General features: G+C 35.4%; 3 protein-coding genes across 3 annotated transcripts in view; 1 reads left to right on the top strand and 2 right to left on the bottom strand.

Moving 5' to 3' along the window:
- Nucleotides 1-1,134: 1,134 nt before the first annotated feature.
- Nucleotides 1,135-8,807, top strand: LOC120344784 (putative sodium-coupled neutral amino acid transporter 6). The gene is made up of 12 exons (XM_039414093.2): nt 1,135-2,252; nt 2,623-2,802; nt 3,123-3,289; nt 3,797-3,878; nt 4,380-4,521; nt 4,596-4,674; nt 5,004-5,206; nt 6,196-6,376; nt 6,895-7,019; nt 7,270-7,360; nt 7,653-7,801; nt 8,434-8,807. Exons 1-12 carry the CDS (start codon nt 2,218-2,220, stop codon nt 8,509-8,511), a joined length of 1,512 nt encoding a protein of 503 aa, XP_039270027.2. The 5' UTR covers nt 1,135-2,217; the 3' UTR covers nt 8,512-8,807.
- On the bottom strand, nt 8,661-11,473 carry LOC120344785 (uncharacterized). Its single transcript, XM_039414094.2, has 2 exons — nt 11,131-11,473; nt 8,661-9,552 (listed from the first exon to the last, which is right to left on the bottom strand). Exons 1-2 carry the CDS (start codon nt 11,361-11,363, stop codon nt 9,432-9,434), a joined length of 354 nt encoding a protein of 117 aa, XP_039270028.1. The 5' UTR covers nt 11,364-11,473; the 3' UTR covers nt 8,661-9,431.
- A 1,317-nt stretch (nt 11,474-12,790) lies between these two features.
- LOC120344982 (matrix metalloproteinase-14-like) overlaps nt 12,791-25,561 on the bottom strand; it is a 29,869-nt gene continuing 17,098 nt past the window's right edge. The window contains exons 7-10 of the mRNA XM_039414333.2: nt 24,465-24,607; nt 23,719-23,856; nt 15,761-15,880; nt 12,791-14,782 (exon numbers count right to left, since the gene is read on the bottom strand). Of these exons, the coding sequence (XP_039270267.2) occupies nt 14,358-14,782; nt 15,761-15,880; nt 23,719-23,856; nt 24,465-24,607 (826 nt within the window). The 3' untranslated portion in view covers nt 12,791-14,357. The remainder of the gene's footprint in view (nt 14,783-15,760; nt 15,881-23,718; nt 23,857-24,464; nt 24,608-25,561) is intronic.

Raw genomic sequence — 25,561 nt, 5'->3', positions numbered from 1 at the left:
CAATCAGTTCTGTAAAACGGACCGAGGCATTCAAAGCCATTTGTATTTATTCATATATTCATGAAGGCGAACGTCCCTTTCAAATCACCCGGGCGTATGTTTCAAAGACGAAAATAACAATACAATGAAATGGGGAACTGATGTGGGCGTGTAGACGTGTAGTTATTGGGGATGGATTGTGGTAATTTCATATTGTATATATGACGCAAAGTTCGTGTTACCACTCGATTGAATGTGCTCACTGAAGTACCTATGAAATTATTGAAGTATGATTTTAGGGTAGAGAAAGTTTAAGAAATATTCGACGTATGGGCAGAACATTTGGGCACTGTTTTCTCATTTTAGATTAGTGTACTTGCAAGGATAAATGATACCCTATATGGTGTAATTATCGGTTAAAATGTATCTAAAGATCTGTCTAGGCCCAGGCAAAATTGCTTTAAATCTGTAGTTCGAGCCTTAGTGACTCCAATGGTCCATTCAAATGCAGTACATCTACGGTGCGTGGCGGATTAACGGGGTTTTGGCCAAGCAAAACATTTGGTGTCTGCTTTGCCAGTCGTGGCCAAAAATTCAATGGCACGCCAATGTTGAAACTGTCCGTACAAGGTGTAAGCTTTCCGAGCTTATGAAAATAAGTTCTTTAAATTGAATTTTAATTATTAAATTTAGCCCTGTACACGGAATTTTACTTTTGATCGCTACCAGGACGAGTTGTTTTCCCGGCCCTTGTCCCTATAGAAATTCTTCCTATACTACACCATTGCAACATTTTTCGTGCTTATTTTTATAATGTTTCAGCGGGTTACACGTGTAAACAGATATACATATTCAAAATCACAATTTATTACATATTATTCAAGCCGTTTCATGAAAAAGTACTGTCAGCTATTTTTAGCTAAGTCTGTCCCATTTTTTCAGTACCTTTTTTAGTTACCGCAACTAAACTGAAACGCTTCCGGAGACAAAATTACGGTTGGTTTTTCATTTATACCCAAATTTACGACACATAACTAAAAGTAAATAAAGCCAATATTGACATTTGAGCTTGAAAATCCACGAGAGTGAAAGTGTCCGGCCGACTAATAAACGTTCAGTTGTTGGGTCACCGTTCTTTTGTTGCTGACTAGGCATTGTTATGAAAAATTTTAGTTTTTCGAGAGTCCACTCCTGTGCAAAAATGCAGTTTTGCGAAAGCAGAAATTTGCGCAATTTAATTTTTTTAATGTTATGCAAATAGATTTGTGAATGGGGCCTTTTCAGTTGAAAGATCTATATGTATATATAATTATATATTGTAATACTCTGGGATACTTAACTACAATTATTTACTTTCGGGTAATCGACTTCCCTATTAACAGTGTGCGGTGGACTAATTAATAAAATGTTGATTGTGAATGACAGCAAAATTGGTTTCCATATGGTATCCAATGTGTAAAATCAACAGGCTTATAGATAGATGGGACTTGTGTATGAGGCTACCAAATATCGTATAACTGAATAAATATGAATATCGCTCTATTCCACCTGTGAACAATTAAGGACTAATTTTAGTGCCTGCTGGTTTGCAGCCACGTTAACAAACATATTGTTAACGATTAACAAGATTACAATTGAAACACAATGCAACACAGTCAGTACCAAACACGACTGAACTGTCGACGTAGCAATTTGCTTACGCAAGCGTTCCCTTCAGACGATACGAAGGAAGGCATTTCCCAGAGCAGGCAATATTACGTTACGCCGCAGCGTTTTTGGAATGAAATTAGGAATGCGATACAGATTTCAGTTGGTAAATATGGAGACTGTACATTGGAACCCATGTGTATATCCGCGGGTTCAATCTATATGTGGGTGCTAAAATCCATGGGTTAGGGTTAGTATGGGTTCAAATATCCGTGGAACAAAAAAAATTCCATAGGTGCAATAGTATGCAGGTGCAATTGTCGTGGGTTCAAATGTAATGGAACCGATAAATATAACTGCCAAACATAGGACGTTTGTCAATCCTACCTTTTAAACTCGTGACTAGGATTGTAAGAACAGTCAAAAATTTGCATATCCCTTCTTCGTCATACCTATCACATGCATAGGTGACGAAAGATTAAATTTTGATGATATGGCTGAGTTCAAAATAACATATTTTTGTTTTATCAGTTGTTTTCATATGCAGGAGCGAGAGTACTAGTTAGCTCAAACAAAGAGAAGGATAATATCATGGATAAGAAATCTTCGGAAATGGTTGAATTGAAGTAAGTTTGAACTTGTACGCTCCCAAGCAGGAACAAACATTTTGCAAATTATAAATATATTGATATAGCCTTTGTGTTAACTGCTGCGTGGATCTACATTTGAATGTTATGGTGATAAATTGTGTACAGTTACGCCAATTGGCTTTTGCAATGGATTAGTGCACTATAGAAGTTTGTATCTGATGCTATTTTTCATCTCATGTCACGTTACATTACCGCACCCGCTACATCCCACTTCACCATGGAATCTATTACCAAGGCTAGAAACCAATAAATTCGATAGTCAACGTTTTCAAATTGGTCCTTATATCATACAAGACTATATATATATATATACTAATATTTTTCTAAGACTCTTGTCTTTTTATAGGCCTGGCAGGCGTCCAACCCTAGAACAGGTCCAGTATCTAAAGGTACGCCGTGCAAGTCAATACGAAGGGAAAACTGCTCATTTTGCACTATGTGTCTTCAACTTGATGAATGCAATTTTGGGAAGCGGCATTCTCGGACTTGCAAATGCGATGACAAATTTAGGATACATTCTTTTCACGTAAGCTAACATGATAGCAAAAGTTTGTAGCCAGAACGTACATAGAGATGGGCCCACTGGTGACTCAGATTGTTCGCACTACTGATACTGTGATGTTGTGCGACCGATGTTTCTTTTTTAAATAAGATTCCAGGTTTCAGTGCATATATTGATATAATTTTTTCAATCTGAATAAAAACACAATGATTAATGTTACGTCCTCTTATCGATTGCTATTGAGTTTTCATTAAATATATAACTTACTTATCTATTTTATTAAAAATATTGAAGCTATTTTGGATCTTTACATTCCACAAAATTTGTTTTTGTTCAACTTTCAGGGTTTTGCTAGTTCTTGTAGCTTTACTGGCATTCAACAGTATTCGACTGTTGTTGGACATGTGTGATTTGACGGGCATCACATCTTACGAAGCAATTGGAAGGCAAGCATTTGGTGAAGGTGGAAAAATTGTCACAGTATTGAGTATTCTGACTCATACATTAGGAGGTGTGCCAAATTTTTCTCATAGGAAGTAATCAGTATTACAATTAAGGCCGATATAGCTATTAAAAATCGTTGCAAATTTGTAGTAGCCATGCTGTTAATTTATTCGTTGAAGCAAACGGCTTTATTCGAGTCAGTGGAGATTGGGTTGATCGTCTAAAACGGGAAAGCGCCAATTCTTATAAATAATAAATCTCTCTTATATCCTAAGCTGGCACGAGATTAGACTGTGTCATTCTGAGGGGAGCTGATGCCGATTTCAATTAAAAAATACATTTTTATACAGAACATCCCTTGAGAGATTCTTAAGAATACAAAAAAGGCAATGAAAACTGGTCTATATAACCGTAAAAAGTATGATTATCGAATGACAATTCTCCAAACTGGCATTTTAACTTGCTAAACGTATATTACCGTATGTTAATTAAAGATAAAGATGGCATGTAAGATATCGCATTGTGTTCTACCATATTGTGAAGTATTTGCTTCAATCTGGTTCATTGTTTTCAGCAATGTGCAGCTTCCTCTTTATTGTTAAATACGAATTACCAGAGGTACTAAGAACCCTGACTGGAGCCGAAGAATGCTCAAGGTGGGATAATTCACTGTGAAATGATCACTGTTTTAGATATTGTAGGCTTATGCTTTATTTACTAAACTTGTTAAAAAATGTGCAAAAAATATCGAATTGTTGAAATTTCTTCGGTATATATAACGAAATTGTAGTTTTGTTTCAAACTTATTTAATATATTTATGCAAGTGGTAAAACTCTGACTTTATAGTTTTTAATTCGCTCAATTTCCAGTTGCTTTGCGTAGAAACACATGCTTGTGATTCCTCGAACATGGCTGCAAGCGCCCCTGGTCGAGCGAAACACTGTCTGAAAACAGCAGTCTATTCCAGAGTGCCTTACTTTGTGGTCACATGGCAGGGTAGAAATCTTTTAATCTGATATATACTGCTGAGTGCTGACTATTTATACCAAAAAGAAAAGTCCAATTCATTACGTTCACCTAAGCTGCACATTTCACGTATAGCTATTACTCTAAATTGAGGTTTCAAACTTATTTTTAACTTTTTATTTTATTTTAGTGCCTGGTATTTGAACGGTGATTATATTGTCATCCTCGTAACGTTAGTGATTATCATGCCACTCTCTGCTGCAAAAAATATTGGATTCCTTGGATATACAAGCGGATTTGCCATGGCTTGTATGATATTCTTTACCGTCGTGGTATGTTTGCATATTATTCGTTTTTTTATGATTCAAAAATTATACTATTTTATATCCTTAATAATTCTCTTTAGATTGTGATAGAAAAGTTCATCATACCTTGTCCGATATATGGGATGAATTCAACAGTGCATCACGAAGAATATCATTTAAGTAAGCACCGAATCCTGATTTCTGTGTAATAAACACCATCCGTCTCTGTGCAAATAAAGTCCAGTGGCAATATTGTACACATTTCTAATTCTTTTTAATTTCTGTTAGCATCAACCTTCTTTGGAATAAGTTTTTTATCCTGACCAGAATAGGGCCGCAGGATTACATTATCACGTGGCGAACCACGCCTGCTAATGAATCTATATTGGATTAGGCCCAGTGTTGGAATATGATTGTGATGAAATAGCTAATCAGTAAATCTTTTCATATGGTATTATGGCGGACGATTATTAAAGTTTATACTGACAATGTATTCGTATTTTTTACAGTTCAAATCCCGGAGCATATTGATAATTATACCAATACAGTTGCAATGGCGACTGTATCGACTAATAATAATCCTACAATCGAACCCGCTGGCGTTCATAACGAATCTACAGAGTGTGTTCACAAGAGTGCCCTAACTCAGGAATTGGAAGAAGCGTTGGAACAACAACAATGTGAACCAGAACCATTTGTAATCAGTTTGAAGGTAAGAGAAGTATCATTTACTGACAGTATTTATTTTTTATGGTCAATTGCCTCTTATAGCGTTTAAAGCAGTATGGTATTCTTATATCGTGTGACATTGAGGATCCGACGACATGATCGTAACGACAATTTTACTAGTAAGCGATGGAGAAAATGAGTATTCAAATAAGAAACTCTATTTGTGATGAAATCAAACGCATCTTTGTGCAAAGTCCGCTTGGAATGTTATGATTTGTATTTATCTGTAGCGTAGATTTGAACAGGGGCGTATCCAAATCAATCAAATAGGAAATGAACAAATATTTTTGATTGAATATATGAAATCAACATACATCTACGACATGATAAATCGAATCCCTGATGCGCAAATTTGTTTAACATCAGCTTTTGAGTTTGTTTTAAAATCTAATCTTGTTTGCAGTGTGCATTGTAAATTATCAATCTTTACCCGAACACAATGTTGAATCTGTAATTATGTAAATATGTTTGTCTTTTCGAGTACGACGAACTATATTTACGAGTACGTACAGTATAGAAAATATATGTATATTTAATGCCATGCACTTCTAAATATAAGGATCATTGTACTGGTTGGTATTGTTCATCTCTCGCGGTCGTTTGGGGAGTTATTGAACAGCTTATTGGCGTTCTTCTGACATACTCTTTTAAGAGAATATGAATACACCATTTAATATTATTTACTTGATAGGCCGTTCAGGGATAGGTTATACTCTCATAAAACATATTTTGTCACTTAACGTTACCAGTCTGTAGCGTTATCGGTATGTTCATTTTCATAAATATATTATGTCCTAATATGTTATATTGCTAGTTTGCGTTTACCCAAAAAGTATCAAACGTGAAAGATTTATTACCAATTATTCCCGAAAATACATGACAAGTGTCCTTTATTTATAGTGAAAAGTTTAAACAACTATAGTCATGCATGAAACTTTTCAAAGTATTTTGTTTTTTTATTATTTTTTCCAGAGTGCATACGCAGTTCCAACAATGGTTTTTGCTTTCCAATGTCACGCATCAGTTCTTCCTATATATCTTGAATTGACCAATCCAACAAAGACAAGAATGCAACTCGTATCAATCGTATCAATTACTAACATATTTCTTCTTTATTTTATTGCTTCATTGTTTGGCTACCTCACATTCTTCAGTAAGTATTTTTTATTTTAACACGAAGTTTCTCTCGAACAATACCTTACGTTCTAGGAAATGTCAAACAGATAAAACGGACTTATGTTCTTGGAAAAAGCCATTCCAACATGTATGTTTGTGTGTGAAACTTCTTGAAAACATTTACTATCATTGTAATTTAATACTATACAATAGCGGGTAGTGTTTCCTCACATGGCACACCCACCGTTACTGGTGACCAATAGCTCAACACGAAAACTGACACACTGAACAAAATATTGAAATGGCTGCATGGAATTGCTAGCTTAAAACTTTGCATATGTGTGACTTTGGCGCCGTACATTTTGCTAGATTTGAAAACGATTTACATGAAAAGGTCTATTTCTTGAATAAAATGAATGACTGAAATTTTTTTAAACTTTAAAGCAGTTTTGTTCCCTGGAAAATGTGACGATTGGGCCAACAATGTGAGACACGTATTTGTTCGCGAAGCTCTGGGACACAGTTCTCGATTTCTGAACTTTTGTTTTGTTTCAGCTGCTGTTGGACCCGAATTGCTGCTAATGTACAGTTATTACGACCCGGACAACATCGTTATACTTCTTGCTAGAATTATGGTTCTGATTTGTGTCATATTTTCGACTCCATTGCTACACTTTCCGGTTCGTACAATAGTTAAATTGAGAGTTTACAACCGTAATTTCACAACTTTCTGCAATGTTTTCGATCTATTTTATATCCAACTCTTTCGCAAGCGATGTTTAGAAATCAGGATGTTGTAGGCCACAAGGCGATTTTATTTTTGAAAAAAACTAATCCTAACAAAAACGGGATATAAGCTTCGGATATTGATTTTCGGATTTGTAAAGCGTTTTCACTAATAACCGAATTTTACTATTATGTATTTTGCAGTCTCGGCGATCAATCGAAAATTTATTCTTCTCAAAATACGAGTTCTCATGGATTCGCCACCTCGGCATTATGGTTGTTCTGCTATCACTAAGTAAGTGCAAAATACTGTTGACATTTTCTACTACGAAACACAATTTTTGTCGATCTAGATTCACAATTTTTGAAAACAGATTTGATGTTTATCGAATTTGTATTTGTACCGAACTGGGAGAAGTAAATACTTCTACAATCCCAAAGTTTATGGATCAAATTCACGCTTCTGGTAGCAGGGCCTGTAAAGTAAATATTTGCGACATTGTTCATGCCATAACAAAATCCTGAGAAAAATTGATATCATTGATACTTGATATCATTTGAGCAACCAACATCAATTTTCATTTCAGCCGATATTCTCGTTATTTACGTCCCAACTATACGTGAGGTTTTCGGATTTATCGGCGCAACTTCTGCATCTATGCTTGTTATCATTCTGCCATCTTTATTCTACATAAAGCTGGGGTTGGATCCGACTTGTTCATTCAAGAAAATTTCGGTAAGACATTGCCTTATTTTTAGACATTTAAATATATATTTAAGATATAGTTGTCCGGCATTCACACAGTGATCTCTATTGGGTATTAGAGTAATGATATCAGGTTGGCAACCGGGTACTCGTAGTATGTGAACCAAGATGGCGGACACCGGAACGTAGTATGTGTACCAGGTTAGGCTTAGGCCATAATTCCAGGTACAAATACTACGGGAGTCACTTGGCTAGTCCCCTCGTCATAGAACTAAAATAAGGAAAATTGGAATAAAATTATGGCCTAACCCTAACCCGGTACACATACTACGTTCCGGTGTCCACCATCTTGGTTCGCATACTACAGGTGTAGGGGCATCCGTATTCAATTACACGCTTGGCGGTGTCGTGGGTTTGGATTCAGCCAGGGGCAAAGCGTATATATAATACAGGGGTGGGCACCGAGATCTCTCCCATTTCGCATCTCATCAGAATACACCAAAAGCCTTACTACGTGTATGCAAACAAAAATAGTTTGTGGAATCACTCAAAACTTGATGATTTAATAGCAAACAGCTTGTTATATAGAAATTTCATAGCGTATTTTAAGGCAAAATAGAGACATTTCAGATAGATTCTAACAACGCGTTTATTCTTTTTAGTGCATTTGCCTCGTGGTATTTGGAATCCTTTTCACTATCATGAGCCTAACATTGATCATATTTGGGTGGCTGCAGTGATCAGTTAAGACACATCTTGGATTTATGTAAACAATTGAACATAAAGAAACATAAACTGGTGGCATTTCGCGATACGTATCTCCTGACCTGAACATTTATACAGTTGTGTGGGAGAATAGTGATGCTCATTAAGTATTACAATTTGCAAGTGCATTTTGGTTGATTTAATCAGTATGCCGTCAAAAAAGCAAAATCCACATGTTATAACATATTTTTCATGTGTACTTGATTTCTAATTAGCTGCACCATTATTGATAACATATTTTGAAATGTCAAACATCACGGGTTGTTAAAAAGTGGCTTAAAACAGGAATGCTGCTGCTATGTTGTTGAGAAACATTTCTCTCCTCCGAGAAATTAAACAATGTCTTTTGATTTCAGAACATTTTGCTTGAAGGCGTTGTACTTGCGTTTTGCCAACCTTTCTCCACGCCACTGGTTTTATTCCACTGTCCAATTTTATAATACGAAGGCTCAAATTATTAATCCGCTTGTAAACTAACGTGATTTGCAGTCCTTTTCATTGTACTTAATTGAAACGAAATAAAAATAAATCGATTTGCCTGATTAAAGGTCTTTCAATCCTTCAGATAGGAAAATTCAAGAAGACAAAATTCAAGAGAGGTAATATTGAATGGATGTAATGTGCTGAGGAATAATAGCTTTCATTTAACTTGAAATGAACCAACAACTGAAATTCGACATCAGTGAAATGCTCCATAACTCGTGAATCTTGCATAAGGGTTAATAGATAGGTGCAAGACATGCTTCAAACGTCCCAATTGATTGACGGTATATAGGATTTAGTTAATGTATATCAAGTGGTACGCATGTAATTCCACACGTTTATGTCAGAGGATGAAGACAAATTCTACCATGAGAAATATTTGTCATCAAATTCCACCGTCACTGTTCTGCAGTCAAATTAATTGAGTTTGCTCTTTCAAAAAAACTACATCTTGTGGCGAAACATAATTACCTCGGGGTATACGAATTGTTGCAAGTCGTTTCATTCGTTTTGATTCCGCCATCAACAGCTTCCTGCAAAATTAATTCTATTTTAAAAAGGACCCTTTTATAAAATTTCTATAAGATTTAAGGGCATATATATGAAAGAGATTATGGGCACAAATTGCCACTACGCTTTTGTTTGCCTCATTAGTTTTTCTGAGGTAAAATGTGGTCAGTCCCTGATCCAAGGCTACTATATAAAATGGAATAATCGGCTATGAAAATGGTTACGAATTACGATAACCAACTTTTCAGTTTAAATATCCGCATTGCAGGGCAGCAAATAAATAATGCCTAACGATATAAAATACATAGCGTTATAACATGACCACGTCAAGGGTTATTTGCATCAATAAGAAACAAGTATTTATTTCAGGCATGTATTATTATATACCGGTATATGTATGTCTACACATCTCAGTGCTAATCGAATCGTGCTAAGGGTAAGGCACAAGCAGTTTGCAGGATATGACAAAATTTTAATGAGACTCGCTGCTGTACAGCCATGTGTCTGGTAAAAATACCTAATTCTCATAATCGACACGGACTGGTAACTGCGCGAGAGGTTTCGAATCGTCATGTAATTGAGGCATCTCAAACGCTCTGCGCTCCCGTAAGAAAACTATGAAATCCTGGATTGTACGAACGCCCGTTTTTTAATAATGAAACGAGACAGAGTAAAGACTCACTATATAGGTGGTGCACTGTTATCTGGCAGAATTTTTGTTTAATTTGTACAAAGAATATCCAAAATTTAAAAAATTACAGACCGCGCGAGATTTTCGTCGATTATTTTGACAAGAAGTTGTTGTTACATTGACGGCGCGAGACCACGGTGTTCGAATTCGGACCCCACAGCGTTTTTTCTCTTGTACATGTACGTAATTTCAGAGCAATACAGTGTAATAGGTTCTAGATGAAGTTATTGCTGTTGTAATAAACTATAAAAGCATATTACCAGTCAGCGTATTGTCGGGATACATATCAATACGCCGGTGAAAAATGATTTTATGAATCGATAGCATTTATGTAAGATTTTTTATATGTGATCAATATATGGATTACGACTATTAGTTTTGTCGATATTTTGCTTGTGTATTAGGAAAATAATTATTTCCAAGTTTTTTAGTTTTCTTGGAATTAATATCCACCCACCAAATATCCATGTATCATATCAATCGAAATTCTTCCATGGAAATTGGATATTTTAACTATAGTTTGGATCACTAGAAGGTTAATATTTCCATTTTGCAAAGTTTCTGTGTGTTCCATGGCACCCTATGGGGATGTGTGCCTCTTGGACTAGAGATCACACCACCTAATTGCTTCAAGGGTACTCCTGAAATATGCGCACCAAGATGTCGCATAACCTGAACCCTAATCTGGTATCTTGGTGCGCACACTTCAGGAGGTCCGCTCCAAGTTTCATGTTAACAGGTATGCTGACGCTTCATATGCCATTGAGCTCCTTGGTATGTTTCCTTCGCTTTTGAGTTAATGCATTGCTTTGAGCAAATACTCGTAAAAACAATTTATCAGCAATACCCTTCAAGTGCTCTTTATTTATAAAACACAATGCTTTATCGGTAATGATTTATAAAGACATACCTTCTGTAAGCTATGAGGCCCATAGGTACTCCAATGATTATCATGCAGAAGATAATGACGGCCAAATATAATCCAAAATTTCCAGGGAAATTATCTTCTGAAGTCAATTTTCTTTCTTCCTTGGGTATGTATGTTGTGTTTCCATCACCTTCTCCGCTGTGAAAATTTGTATCCGAAACATTACCGATCCTAACATCAGCGATAAACATCCCAGCATCATCACCAGCCTGCATTTGTTTGCTATTTAATTATTTACATATTCTAGGGAAAGTGCTATGCTCATTTTTCAGTTTTCTGCAAATTTGAATCATACACAAATCAGACCGAGTCCAGCTGCAGCTCATTTAATCGTGACTAAGCTCTGACTAACACGTCAGCTGATGACTAACGTTAGCACCAATGCGAAACGACGCAAAGACCTACCAGCGACATTTGCTTGTGCGTGATCGACGGTCACTTATTTGCGTCTGGACTAATTAGTTTAATCAGAATATCCGTTTTAGTTTGTTCAAGCGGAAATTACACGAGTGGGAGAGAAAATATAAATTGCGCCTGACTTGGTTACCGCTTTGTTGTCAAGGAAAAGATTAACGTCGATATCTCACGGCGTGGAATAAATTTACCACGTGTAATCACAACTTTAATCGATTAGGATTATAGTATGAACAGTAAATTAAATCTGGTTTCTAATTTGTTTCTTAGTAATTCCAATCATATTTTGAAGTGTGTTCGAAACCTTTGAACGATGCTAGATATTCACGTTCCATCTGTTTCACACTGGTGGACGTAACATACTTAGAGTTACCATATTTTTGTGACCCCAAAGTGGGACGCCTTCAAAGATCATAGCTGTGATTTTTTCAACTTCAAATTTACCGAGTTTACATTAGGGGCCTAGATTGAAAACCATCCCGGCTGTCTTCTTAACCATGTTGTCATCGAGAGTTCATGCGCTGTCTGTCTGTCTGTCTGTCTAAATATCGGTTTCAGTTCGAAAATAGAAAGGAATTTACGTTGACGTTGAGCACCCTTTTGGCGTACGGGGCTTACACGTAACAAATTGTTAGCGGAAAACAACGAAACAGATAAAACCACGCACCCACCTTCAGTAAGTTGGCTACCGGTACGCTACACAGCAACAACAGTACCGGTATCAAGAACTCGATAATTAAAAATGTTCGTGTATTATGCTGATTGCTGACTGGATGAACGCCTAAGCGGGACTTCTGGCTGACAGGCAGGGGCGCCGGGACAAGCCGTTGAAAAGTGGGACTGTCCCGACTAAAACGGGACGTATGGTAAGACTAAACATACTGTATAATTGATTATATATCACTTCGAGGTAAATATTTTGCTATTAGCGATAAAACTATTTGTAACACATAATAATGTGTTATGACTGACAATCTGTACATGTATATGCGCCACTTTCTGGATATTCAACTACAATTATATTCAAGTTAGGATTTTAAGGTGTGGTGTCACACTTCGATTTAGAAATTTCGAGGCGGGTTGAGGTGTAGGGCAATTGCTGTACCATACCGGAGCTCAATTATGTTGAACTGAGTTCATGATTCGCTCATAACGTTTGACCAGTGCTGTTATTAATGAATCTGCGACTGTAACACGAATGTAGAAATACTATTCACAATTGACACGAAATGGAGTTTTTCCTCAAATTTATTACTCAGTGCTGTTGGAATCCAGTCAAAATAGCAAATTAAAAGATTAATACTGATACTTTTATAAGGTTCTTTATGGCCAGGTAAACCAAGTAAAAGTTTATGATGAAGAAAGTGGCATGTTATGGCCTACTCTGCATTACCAACGATATTATATAAGAAAATGAACTCGGTATAAGTCACGAGGAGTAGAAAAAGTTTTTTTTACTCAGATGGAAAACATAAAAATAATACAGAAATATTAAGAAAATTTAATAAATAAAGCAAAAATGACAAAATAAAAATTTGACATTTGATCTTTTACAGAGGAGACGGCACTTAATAAGCAAATGTCGAATAAATGTAACTTTGCAGAATATGGTTCGGTTTCGAGTTTTTATTTTAAACTGAAAACAAAACAAAATATGAAAACAGTACTTTTTGCAATAGAGATCAATACAGTGACATAACGTTGTATATCACGGTAACAAAATACAAACGAGCTTTTTAAGCTAAAACTGCAGTTTGCTTGGCTATTCTTAAATCTCGGCATTGGTAGAACGTTGAAAATTGTTGAAAACAATTATTTGTCAGTTTTTTAACAACAAAATGCTCCTGAAATTTCAAATAAACGCATAAAACGAAGCTATTTCAATTCAATTTTTGTGAGGAATTTACGTTTTTTTTTTATATATTGTTTAATGCCAGGCCGTTGTATTTATGACAAGCTTTATCCGGTAAAACTTTAGGGCGGTAAACCCAAATCTTCAAGTAAGTTAAGCTCAAAGGAATCCGCATTCAAAAAAAAAATCGTGCGATAAAATTAAGAATTACTGCTTCCAAAGAACGGAGATCCAAATTTAATCCAAGTTCGAATTCCAATGAAAACAACTTTTGAAGTAGTACGAATGGGAACAATTCATATAAAAAAATTATGTCCAGTTCTAGGCAGTAATAATTATAATGTTCTATTATGCTACTATTTTCGTGAACGCGCCGCTGACTTTTATATTGCCAACTCTAGAATTAATTCAATAACTGATACAAAATAAACAGTTGTAGCATTTTAATTCGTGTTTCAGAGGAATGTTAAAACTTGGAGCTAAACTAGTAGGCAATTAATTGAAAGTGAGTATTTATACGAAGACTACTCAGCACCGAAAGATAAAGAAATAATGAAAGCTATCGCGATGTTAGCTCCTTGACTAAAATATAGTTATAAACATTGATGAAATTGTGCTACACAGGATATACGTAAATAATCTAGTGCGTTTGAAACAGTGGTTACACATAGTAAATGACATACAGAAAAGTGGATAGTCCGTCACAAGAAAGTTCTTGGTGCTAATAATACGTTATAATTCACTTTTAAGCCTAAGAGGCCAGAAGAGTATATTTTGCTCTTTCATAATGCCATTGGCGACCTGTGTAATGTGTTGTCCATTCAATGCTTTTGTAAGACTCACAGTTCTGTTTGCATATCAACATTACAGGCCAACCATGCACTCTTTGGCGCGAACCTTCTGACATCAATAAATGGCGCTATAGCACTTCCCTCGTTTTTTTTCAAACTTTTTGCTGCAACGAAAACTTCAAATTGTTCCATCCGTGATTTAAAGTATGTACCCACACAAACCTCTGTGCGGATCTATCTGCGACTTTTATTTCTTCTTCAATATTGCATACGTAATTATAATAAGGTGGCTGAGCAGGGTTAAGGCTGGCTGTGGAGGGAGTGTGCTTGTATCCCCGTCTTCTGTAGTGCATGAAATATATGCCCATAGCGGCAAGAAATAGCATTACTATTACTACCGTAATTGCTGCAATTGCCGGTATGGGTACTCCCGTTGGAGGGGGCGGTGGTAGTACCAAGACGTTTTCGCAACCCAGCCAATCATGAGCAAAGTTGTCAAATTCAGCTATCACTTTGACATCTCGAGCGTGGAACTTCCAGTATTTGTTGCCCTTGACAAAATAGGTGTGATTTTTACCTGAAAAAAAAAATGAATTTATTTCTCGTCTTTGTTTATGGTGATAATATATGCACGAATTCAACTAAAATGGTACAATATATATGAAATATGTAAGTTCTTGAAGATTAAATTTTTTGTCACAGTGTTTCACATTGTATTCTAGTTTCAATTTTAGATATAAATCAAGCTTAATTTTAATCAGAAAACAACCTGAACTCAGGTTGTGTACCAGGTTAGGATTTAGGTTGTGCGACATCTTGGTGTGCATACTTCAGGAGTACAAGTAAATTGTATTTGGGATCTCGTGGGTGACGGTAATAATACACTAATAATGTTCTCAAAATAAGTTCTCTACCACTATTTCGAAAAGCATCGAATGATATATTCAAACCAATATGGATGAATTTTAATGTGATACTAATCGCTAATCTCGTATATCTTATCTATATAGGTCGAGCAATTATACCAGAAGCATAGAGTTGCTTTGATTGATTAACTATTAGGTCTTACTGTTTCAATGACTGATATTCGTTAGCCAACGGCTGCACATTTTATTGGCCGTCAAATAATGCGTTGTCAGGCTTTAATTTCTTTAAGATTATTATCATCGATTATATCGATGTGTAGTTTGAAACTACAGAATGTAATAACTCTTTTGTATCGAAGAGTAAGTAGTTCACTTCTTTAGGGAAGAGAAGGCATATCAAACATATGGAACAGTGAACGTCGTGGTGCTATTTTTACATTTTAAGAGCAAACCATGCTATGTACAAGCTATCATAACTTAAACAATAGGCGGAATTATTCCGATGAATTCGACTCTGAGTGAAGTGGTGAAGTTTGAGTCTCGATTGTTTAACATTCAACTGAACTAGCTACAGAGCTACTGCTCTAGAACAGCCACAGCGACCACGAATGAGGAGGAGCTGGCTTGGTTATTTATAAAGACATTTGCTTGCAGGCTCACGTACAAAATAATACATGATATATACATACCGTCCTCGCCAGGTCCAATGAAAGCAGCATCCAAATCTGCTGGAACTCCTGGCCACGCCTTCATATTCTTCGGGTATTCGTCATCGACGCGATCGTTTTCTAATCTCCAATATTGATTGCCTGTAACAAAATAAAATTGATGAGTTGATGATAAAAAAGGAAATTCAAGAGCTTCATTGTTAAAACTTGTAAGTAAAGTAATAAACTTATCTACGAATTCGGCCGATTTAAAACGCGGCACATTTTGCGGAATGGGACTCTATGTTTAACAATTCAGAATAACAACTAAATTTGTTTTAATACCGTTACTAATGTAAAGACAAAATCGAAGCGAAACAGTAACCACAGGGCAACTTCGTTTATTTTCCCTGTCTTGTTGTATCGACCAAGATTTTTTAGTTAGAAAAGGAAATATCGTGACAACTGTGGGTAGTTATCAAATTAGTGGTAAAACGTGGGGTGTTAACTTGTTTTGGATTTATATACCACAAGGAGATATCGCTAACATGGCGCCATTCTGTATTTTAGCAACAAAATTATCCTGCGTTTACGCAGGGTCAAGTTGAAATGCAACGAGGCGATGAACACCGATAGCAATAGTAAGGCACACCAGAAACAAGTGAGCAATGCTCAAATATATGGACAGATCCAATAAGTAACCGCAGTACCGGTAGCCTGTTCGACTCATATGAGAATGTGACTGACCACCGAATTCGCAAAATTAAAACTCCCGCGCTGGCCACGCTTGACTAAATAAAAACAGTGTTCCCATGAATAAAAAGGATACCGCGTAATTTTTGAAATAATTTACAGAGAACTCAGAGGAAACTTGCCGACTTGACTTTTTTATTGTCTATCTATTTTATCACCTTATTGGGTTACAAGCGGCTACATTAATTTTAAATGTATTTACCAAAACTTTATACTTCTTGCCCAAATCTATGGTTGCCAACATTTAGTGTTTGTTTATATATCGTATGCTCTGGTGGTTGTAATCTAATACGTCAATTACTATTATCTGTATTTTAGGTATTTAGACAATGAAACATTGTAATGGAAATTTTGGCTCTGCAAAAGCCGTGCAATTATAAACAATATAAATAATAAAATATTATTGGAAAAATTCAGGTGTTTGATAACAAAAGAGATTGGGATTGTCTGAAAAGAGTATGAATTGGTCTTGTAATATATAATCTTCACCTTTTCTACTCTACTCTCATATTAAGTTTCCAGTTATTTTAATTGCTATGAATTGTCTGAAAGACTATTTTGTATAAACCTAATTTGAGGAAGGCTTAAAAACCACAAAGAGTCGTTTTCCAACGATTTAGACATTTTAAAATAAGCGTAACTGTTTTATGTTTATGTAAATGCCAACCCCCTGCTATTAGTTGACATAATATAGATTGTGAGTTGAAGATTACTTCTATCCTTCATAATAAGTGTACTTCAAAGAAACATGGTGGACTTGGTGCAAAAGCTATGTTAAACAAAAGGGCCTTTTTAATCCCCGTAGATACGGATGTATACATGTTGGGCACGGATCTTCCAAATGAAAATACGCATAAAAATGAAACGAAGATTTTATTTCTTGGAAATTTTGTGATTTAACCATCAAAAAATGTGGAATCTAAACATTTATTTCACTATCAAAAAATTAACCATTCACCAGGAAGACTTCAATTTTTTTAAACATGTCATATGGTCACACTTGCAGCTGAATGTGAACGTCTGAGTAATATTGGTGCATATTTATTCAAATCTGCACCATTAATTGTAAACCAATAGGCTAATAATACCTTCAGGAAAATGGAAATACGTTCGATGTGACATATTGGTTTCCGAAACTTTCTGCGCCAAAAAATTAAAACGAGGTGTTAAAAAAGTATAAAGTTACCAGAGCTGCTACTGATAGTAATAATTTAACAAACTTCAAACTAAAAATCACTTTATAAAAACCTATGACGTAATTTGTAATTTGCCAAAAATACAAAGAACAGAATCAATTTTGGATATCGTTTTAAAATCGGGTCTCCCGTTTCTGTTGTGTGTATGTATACGGTAATTTCTGAATCCAGACTTGATGGTTATTGGGCGAGATAGTCGATCGGTGACCATATTGAAAATAACTAAATTACAGTTGAAAATCAAGCACCAATTTGCGGTGTAATACATTAGAAGTAATATATGACGAACAGGAAGAATTCTGAATATTCCAAAGGCTATTATATCCAATGCTATTGTTCGAAGTGGAACACCTGATTAAAAATTACACGACCATAAAAAATGAAGCTATTATTCAATAAAATGGAAAGATAGACATTAAAGCAGTGCACGGCAAGGGAAATTTATCGAATTTGACCAATTTAAATTTGTTTTGAAACCAACCGACCCTGTCATCACTTTGCTTTCATTCATCATTGGAGAACAGATCCGACAAAGCCATTAAAACCGCTTCAGATAGAAAGCCAGACGAGCATAACTCCCTCAAAATTAAATTTTCCATTACCGTGTTTTATGGAAAAGAGCCGGCTTTGATTTTAATGCTTCCCCGCGCGGATTCTCACCAGGCCATGTTTGTAATAGAAAAATGAATCATCTTGTCAATAAATGGGCGATCCAAGGGGGTTACCGACCACTGAACTCCGTTCCCCTGCATCACACGGTTTTATACGGCCCATTGTATAAAATCGAAAGATCTAAGCTGAACCTGAGAACTTTTAAGTAACTATTACATCTGATCCACGCCAGATCAAAATCGAACAACTCATAATAAAGCCGTCAGGCCTATTCCCAATGCAATTATGACTCAAAAATTTTCCATTTCTTTCGAACGAATCCTAACTCAAATCATGAATTATACATGTGCCAAGCAATAATATTATACATAATAAAACTTATGCGTCCTTATATGGATTATGGTTACATTTTTCTTTTCCCTGTAGTATTAAATATTTGAACATCGTAATTCATGCATGACATGTAATAAACAAAATAAGCGCCTTCTTATCCCACAGGACGCCTTCAGCAGGTGTTTACTTAAATTTCTATTATTGAATGATAATTTATACAGGAATCATGTTAAATTAAGTATGACAGAAGCTTACATATAATTGATAGTGTAATTATCCTAAATAAATTTGATGAGTTTCTTTGAAATCTTAATTAGGAAATATGATCCGATATATGACGATTAATTAACATTTTAATAATTTTGCAAAGTATTGAATTTCGATTTACAAATTTTGGTAACGTTAAGACTTTTTGCTAGTTATTCAGTAAAAATTCGACCATATTTTCCACGTTGCATAGATATAAACCAGCCAAATCGATCTGTCCAATTCGTATTACGAATCACGTTTCACCATTAACACAAAGTTCCATAAAAAAAAATTTATTTTGCAAAAGACATGGGAAAAGTCGAATACGATTCGAAATTGTATAAAATATTTGATTGCGTACTCTTCATTATCAAATTTATTAATTTTACAGGGAAAGCAAAGTCGCATTATGGCGAAGTCGCTGAAGGCAGTCATTGGGTGTATGCATTTTTGTGTTGGGGTAGCCTTGATTTTTTTGCATTTGATATTACGCTTTCCACAAAATTAGCTGTATGTACAAATCCCAATTTTTGTTGCAGGAAACCCGCCCATGCGTCAAACAAAAATAAAAATCGATTTTTAATTCAACAAAAGGTTCACGTTACAAAACCTACAATAGAACAACCGGTCTGCATTTCATATTAAAATGCGCAACAGGAAAAAGTGAGGTTGTCACCCGAATTGTGATACTTTGTACATTAAAAAATAAACACAAATCGCTGACTACATCTCGCGTGAAAATTGGGCCAATGGTGTAAAACAGCCGGCGACAACGGCTAATTTGAGAGCAATGATTCAGTAACAACGGTCAAGTATGGGCGATAAATGGGTCGCGCCTCCGAGGTGCGACCCATCAATCGCCCATGCTTCCCAAAGGTCCATTTTAAAGCATTACGTAATGAGTCGCTTCATAAAGTTAACCTCATGTAAGCGTGTAAAAACGTTTGCATTAAAGATTTTGATGTTTAGGAACATCGTGTTTCTCAGAGAAAAATACAATCAAACCCTTTCAAATACAAAATGACGTCATAATCGTCCAAGTCATGCACGAGTAAACATTTTATGGCAAGTGTATCCCCTACTTTTTATATTTAGACCATGACCGGTGATAGACTAGGTTGAAATAGCAAATGTACAAAGTTGCATATAAATAAAATCTGTTATATTGACATTTTCCATACCAGTGATATGTCCATCTGTTTGATCTAATTGAATCAAAAGTGTAATTCAGACAGCTACAAGTGTAAAAGGACGGAAAACAAGCTATTTTAGTAACAATTTGTCAAAAACTATTTGGCAGCGCGGATATTTCTCAGACTGATACGCATATTTGTCGATGATTCCAAATAAAACACGAATTTGTGTTGATCAGATTAATATCATGGATGGGAAGAAATAAAAGCAGCATTTCTGATAAAAACCATCATAAACAACTGCAAATTAACTTTAAAAATTGAAAATTTATTCATTAAAAATTTATCAATTCAAGTTTATTTAGTTATTATTTACACGGAAATTGAAAGACTGGTTTTGATAGCTGAATAAATATAATTTCAAATAAATCTGAATCATACTATATCAAAGTTTGCTGTTAGTCATAGAGACAAAATTGAGGAGAAAACGGAGATGTGGTCAAAGAAAAAATGGACAAGTGGCAAAATAACAAGAAAGAACGTTTTTTGGCCTTTTCATTTGAATTTAAAATATAGCTGCCCTGTTTCAAGCTTGCGAACATTTCTATATAATAATTCCTAGTGACTCAATCACACTTGCATAATTTTGTTCTGTAACAGTGCGTGCGAATTCACAACCACAAAGAATGAAATGGGCAGCAGTACGTTACTACAATCATCTGTAACATTTTGGAGTTGAACTCATTAGAACTAAAAATCAGATACTTGTTTAGTAAATAATTAATTGAATAATCGGACCTCAGATGGGAAATCTTAGGTGTTGAATGCAAACAATTGCCCAAGCACCCGTTTGTATCCCGGGCCAGGGGCGAGCTTGCGAATTAGAACTGAACTGGCCATTGGAGGGTGTGATAAACGTTTATTATCGTGGGGATTAGTTTGCATTTGCTAGAGTTTGTCAGATTGATTGTAAGACTTCCTTTTTATGATGTATACAATGCCTATACGGGTGTCATTTACTCATATCTAATTTTACCATTTTCATTGCCGTCGGGATTTGCGACCGATGTTACACGGCCGTTGTGATAAGAGAAATTTGTTCGTCAGAAAGTGTCGACGGACACCCTTTTATGAAAATTTCAACACTCGTGATAACGCTGTCTTTCCTGAAGTACATTTAAGTCTCCCTGTACACCATTAACCCCATGCCCTCTGGAATTTCTATTAAATCGCGATAAATCTTTCATGGGCAAATATGGATCCCTCATAAAACATGATAACGACAGCAAGACCCAATATAGTGAGAAAAAATTGACTGATTCAGCTACAATGTAATAATATGCCAATGCTGTCATAGAATTGTGCTTTTATATTTAAAATATCAAGCAATTAACTGACCGTATTGAATATTTATGTAAGCCCAGCGGTCGATGCCTACTATTGTAATTGCCTTGAAAGCGTTTTTTATACTCTCATTTCAGAAATTGTTTAGTTTTTTTCTAGATTTACCATAAAAATGAACATAAATAACATTTCAGCAAGTTGTTTCTCGTAACCGTCGGCTGTCTGTTTTTGTAAATTATTTCTGCGTGGCGTCCCTTAACGAACCAGCAAGTGGTCCGTCATTTGCGGTGAACTTCTAACGATATGTTGGGGAAAAGCTATTTTTCATAAGCTTCTAGTCCTATTATCCATTTCTTTAACAATAATCCATTTAAATCAAGTTATCGAAGTAGAAGAGTGTTTTGAAATCGGTTCTTTGTCGCTATGACGTCTTTGAATTACAGAGGTACCCCAATTGCCGGAAATATAAAACGGCTCTTAGAATATTCAGAAGTCAAGGAATACTGAGATTTAAAGAATGCCCAATCTAAAGAAGGGACTTTCTTAGCGGCACCATCATTTGTGGAAAAATACGCTCAGTGTGTTTTTAATGGATTCCAAAGGCAATAAAGTTTTTTCTATACTGGTTATGTGATATTATTCAGAAACGTCTTCCAAATTCGAAGTTTAGTTACAAAATGGATTGTACACCCCGTCTAATACTTCGTTATTCACTCAATAATCCACAATTTTAATTTTTCTTCATACAAAATAAACTTCGAATTATTCTATCAAAATTCAACGCGGCCACAAAACTCAGGTCAAGTCCCAAGTCAGGATACGTAAGTACCAATCAATTTATTATTGAGATCCATTTATATCACATATCACTATTTGCGTCATTCATTGAGAATGAGGTTCAATTCAGTAATGAAGTATACTTCGATTCAACTCCTATTCACTTACTAGTGAAATACGGACCTGGTAACACCGATATGAAGCTGGTTCGTTGCAGCGCAGTAGTAAGACATCTTGGTGTTTCAAATTGCTGTAATGACGTGTGGGATTTCGAATCTATTTAAGTCGTGTCGTTGTACATTGATCACCCAATCACTGATTTAATTTAACCTTCGCGACTTATTTTGTTACACCCAGGATGGCGTAGAACGGAGTGAGTTTGAATTCTATACGTTCAGCCTGCGATACCCAAATTTGGAAATTTTAAATCGCGACACAAAACGCATGTTCAGAGCCTTGGTTGGCGTGAATATTTCGTTTTTCGTATTGCCATTTTGTCAGATTTTCATACAAACGCTCGTTCGCGCAAATCTACATTCGCGCACATATATTCCCGCAAAAGGCATTTCTCGCTCGTATCTTGAATCGACGAGGACAGCTAAAAATTTATATTATTTCGAGTATGTGACTGATGAATAATGGTGAATGCGTCAATCAAGATTTGAGATGATTTTTATATTCAAACACTCTTTAAAATTAAATCTTTATAATTTACGGAGAAATTCGCTAAATGAACAATAAATGAACAAAATACCGGATGCACTTTTCGACAATATGTCCAGGTAAGACAACAGCACATATTTGATACGCTATTACTCATGTCGGAAAATAATGTAAAATCGCCCTTTTCCGCTCAATTTCGTAAAACAGTAAATAATTTCCTACAAATAAAAACAATAAAAATGTCTGAAAAATCGCTTGGGGGAATTTTCACTTCTCACATTCAATACGTTATCGCCGTTTAACTTACGGAATAGGTATTCAGCATTCAAAAAATCGATCAAGCGTGGGATATGAGATAAATTGTGCATAAGTGAAATTGTGAAAAGATTCATCATTAGCATATATTTGGCCGATTATCGAAACAATTTGATAAAAGGTCATTTGGGTCATCTATACGGTGTCGCATAGCGAATGTCCGAATCCGACTGAGTCACCTGTCTAGGAGTGGATTAAATTTTGACGAGTGACAAATAAAAGTAAACTAATTTTTTTCGAAACAATATTGACAGAGTATTCAGATTAAAGAAGATTATCGCAGGAGTTCATATTCATATTCCTGCCATTTTTTAGAACTCAATTTCCCTTATTATGCACACGTTTTACGAAGCTGGTTAATATTCCATTTTTATGAGTAAAAGACCATCAACCATTGGTACGTAACGAGGATTCGGAAAAATCTCGATCGTCCCAGTCAATTATAGCATACTCAACATATTAGACACTGAGTGAGGTGGTAACGTAGTGTGAGACAACAGCGAGGCTAAATCAAAACAATAAGCTAAAGTTCTTCCGTACACTAAATTTTTTTCTCATCCAAGAATTAAATTCATGAACAAAATTTATCTGCAAAGTCAAAGTGTATCACCTTACAAATTCTTACCTTTGAATAAATATGTCTTTTTATTTCTGAACCACCATACTGCAGCATCAAAATTTTCTTCATATACCCCCATATTTTTTAATCGTCGTGGAAATCGCGGCATTAAGTCATGTTCATGATACTCGTAATAATTTTTTCCTAAAGTACAAAAAATTATGAGGACGTCAGCAAAATTTATCATGCCAAAAGAAAAGAATAATACTTTCACTCATCAACACAAATACTAAATCAAAACTCAAAAGCATTGAGCACTCGTTCTCGAATTATAAATATGACGTAATCAACGTATGACGAAATAATATTCATAACATCAAATAATTATTTTTTATTGTCACGCTGTCGATTTATTCAAGAATTAGATGACAAATTTTTGAGGTAGATTCGAACAATTTATAAAGTAAACAATTGTGATATCATAAATCATCATTGTCTACTGTCTAGAATTTATACAAAGCATCCATTGATGACCAATAACAAAATAATTTAAAGAGCTATTACGAAATTGGACACAAGTGAACTCGTTTTCTATATTATTACCGTTACACCTTTGCAAGATCTATAGCAAACCTATTGTAAAAATATGATACGAAAAAGATATCGACCGAAGCTAAACTAAATTTTCCTATATAAATTTTTTTCGTGCCTCCGCTCTGAACACTATTTGAAAAGACCGGGCCCTTTTATTATTAGTTATTACCTGAAAAAATAGAATCTGACGACTAAAATACATGTATGAGTGTACTCACCTTGTAACATGACGATTGTGTCATCAAGGGGATTTTCGAACACCGCATCCACTCCTGAACCAACTGCAGGCCAGAAACTGGCGATAGGAATTGGTCCTATTGCTTTCTGTTCGGTTCGTGGCTTTCTCCACATGTATTGCGAACTGCAAAGAGTATTATACGGTATGATAAACAATACATGCAATTTGGAGATTACCCATGTCTCCACGTATTTTGATCAGTTAGACCCACATATTATGCAACCTGAACGATGTAAATAAGAATGGATGTATGGACTCAATCGTCATTCAAATGGCCTGGTCTACTGGGGCTACCATACAGGTATATAACATCATTCAAAATTCACTTCTTTACAAATTGAGTGTGAACACAGTACGGAAATTGACACTCTGCTCAGCGCTCAATGTTGAACACTGTGAACTCAATTACTCAGAGGTAATTTGTGTGTGAAATGTACTTAATTCCCAGATTATAACGTGCGAGATGCTAAAAGCTTTTTTAAAATAAGATACTTTTTCTGTATTCAATTTTGGGTATTTTTCTTTTTTTGTTATTGAAATTTCACACCGGTAAAAGCTTCGTCGAAAACCAAATAGAGATCGAATTTAGTTTTCATGCGTAACTAAGTAATAATATCCTACGTCTCGTCTAAGCATCAGAAATGAAAACGATATTTTATTTCGAAATGCAAACAACCGAATAATATAAACAAACATATAAATTAGGGATTAATTCGATATAAGCCGTCTGCAAGGCCAAACTGTCGCGAAGGTAGGTATTAAATTGTCTGGCAACGATTCTTCGATGTCGCGAAAGCGTATTTTCCAAGTATGGATAGGTATTAAAGCTTCTTTGACTTTTCCAGGCATGAACTGAGAGACGAAGACTATGACTTTCATTTTATCCCCAAAATTAGCCTTATTAAACTAGTTTCATGCATCGCGCGTTGTGTGTTTTAAAACGGGAAGGATACAGTATCCTACTGTACGTGAGCAAAATACAATGTATTCAAGTCTGGAGTCTCTGGACAAGCCCGGTATAGCATATTATTACGTGACAAATGCAAGTTTCGCCGCTGCCAAGGTTTAAAAATGAAC

Source organism: Styela clava, chromosome 5, assembly GCF_964204865.1.
Source record: "Styela clava chromosome 5, kaStyClav1.hap1.2, whole genome shotgun sequence".
Taxonomy (NCBI): Eukaryota; Metazoa; Chordata; class Ascidiacea; order Stolidobranchia; family Styelidae; genus Styela; species Styela clava.
The sequence above is the reverse complement of the archived record's forward strand: the minus strand, read 5'-3'. Positions and strand labels throughout refer to the sequence as shown.

What these genes read in the sequence shown, in the direction of transcription:
- LOC120344784 (XM_039414093.2), top strand. Translation starts at nt 2,218, where the DNA reads ATGGATAAGAAATCTTCGGAAATGGTTGAATTGAA. An exon ending in TGATATTCTTTACCGTCGTG is followed by an intron (nt 4,522 to 4,595) that starts GTATGTTTGCAT and finishes AATTCTCTTTAG; the next exon opens with ATTGTGATAGAAAAGTTCAT. An exon ending in GTTCATTCAAGAAAATTTCG is followed by an intron (nt 7,802 to 8,433) that starts GTAAGACATTGC and finishes TATTCTTTTTAG; the next exon opens with TGCATTTGCCTCGTGGTATT.
- LOC120344785 (XM_039414094.2), bottom strand. Translation starts at nt 11,363, where the DNA reads ATGCAGGCTGGTGATGATGCTGGGATGTTTATCGCTGATGTTAGGATC. An exon ending in GGCCTCATAGCTTACAGAAG is followed by an intron (nt 9,553 to 11,130) that starts GTATGTCTTTAT and finishes TTAATTTTGCAG; the next exon opens with GAAGCTGTTGATGGCGGAAT.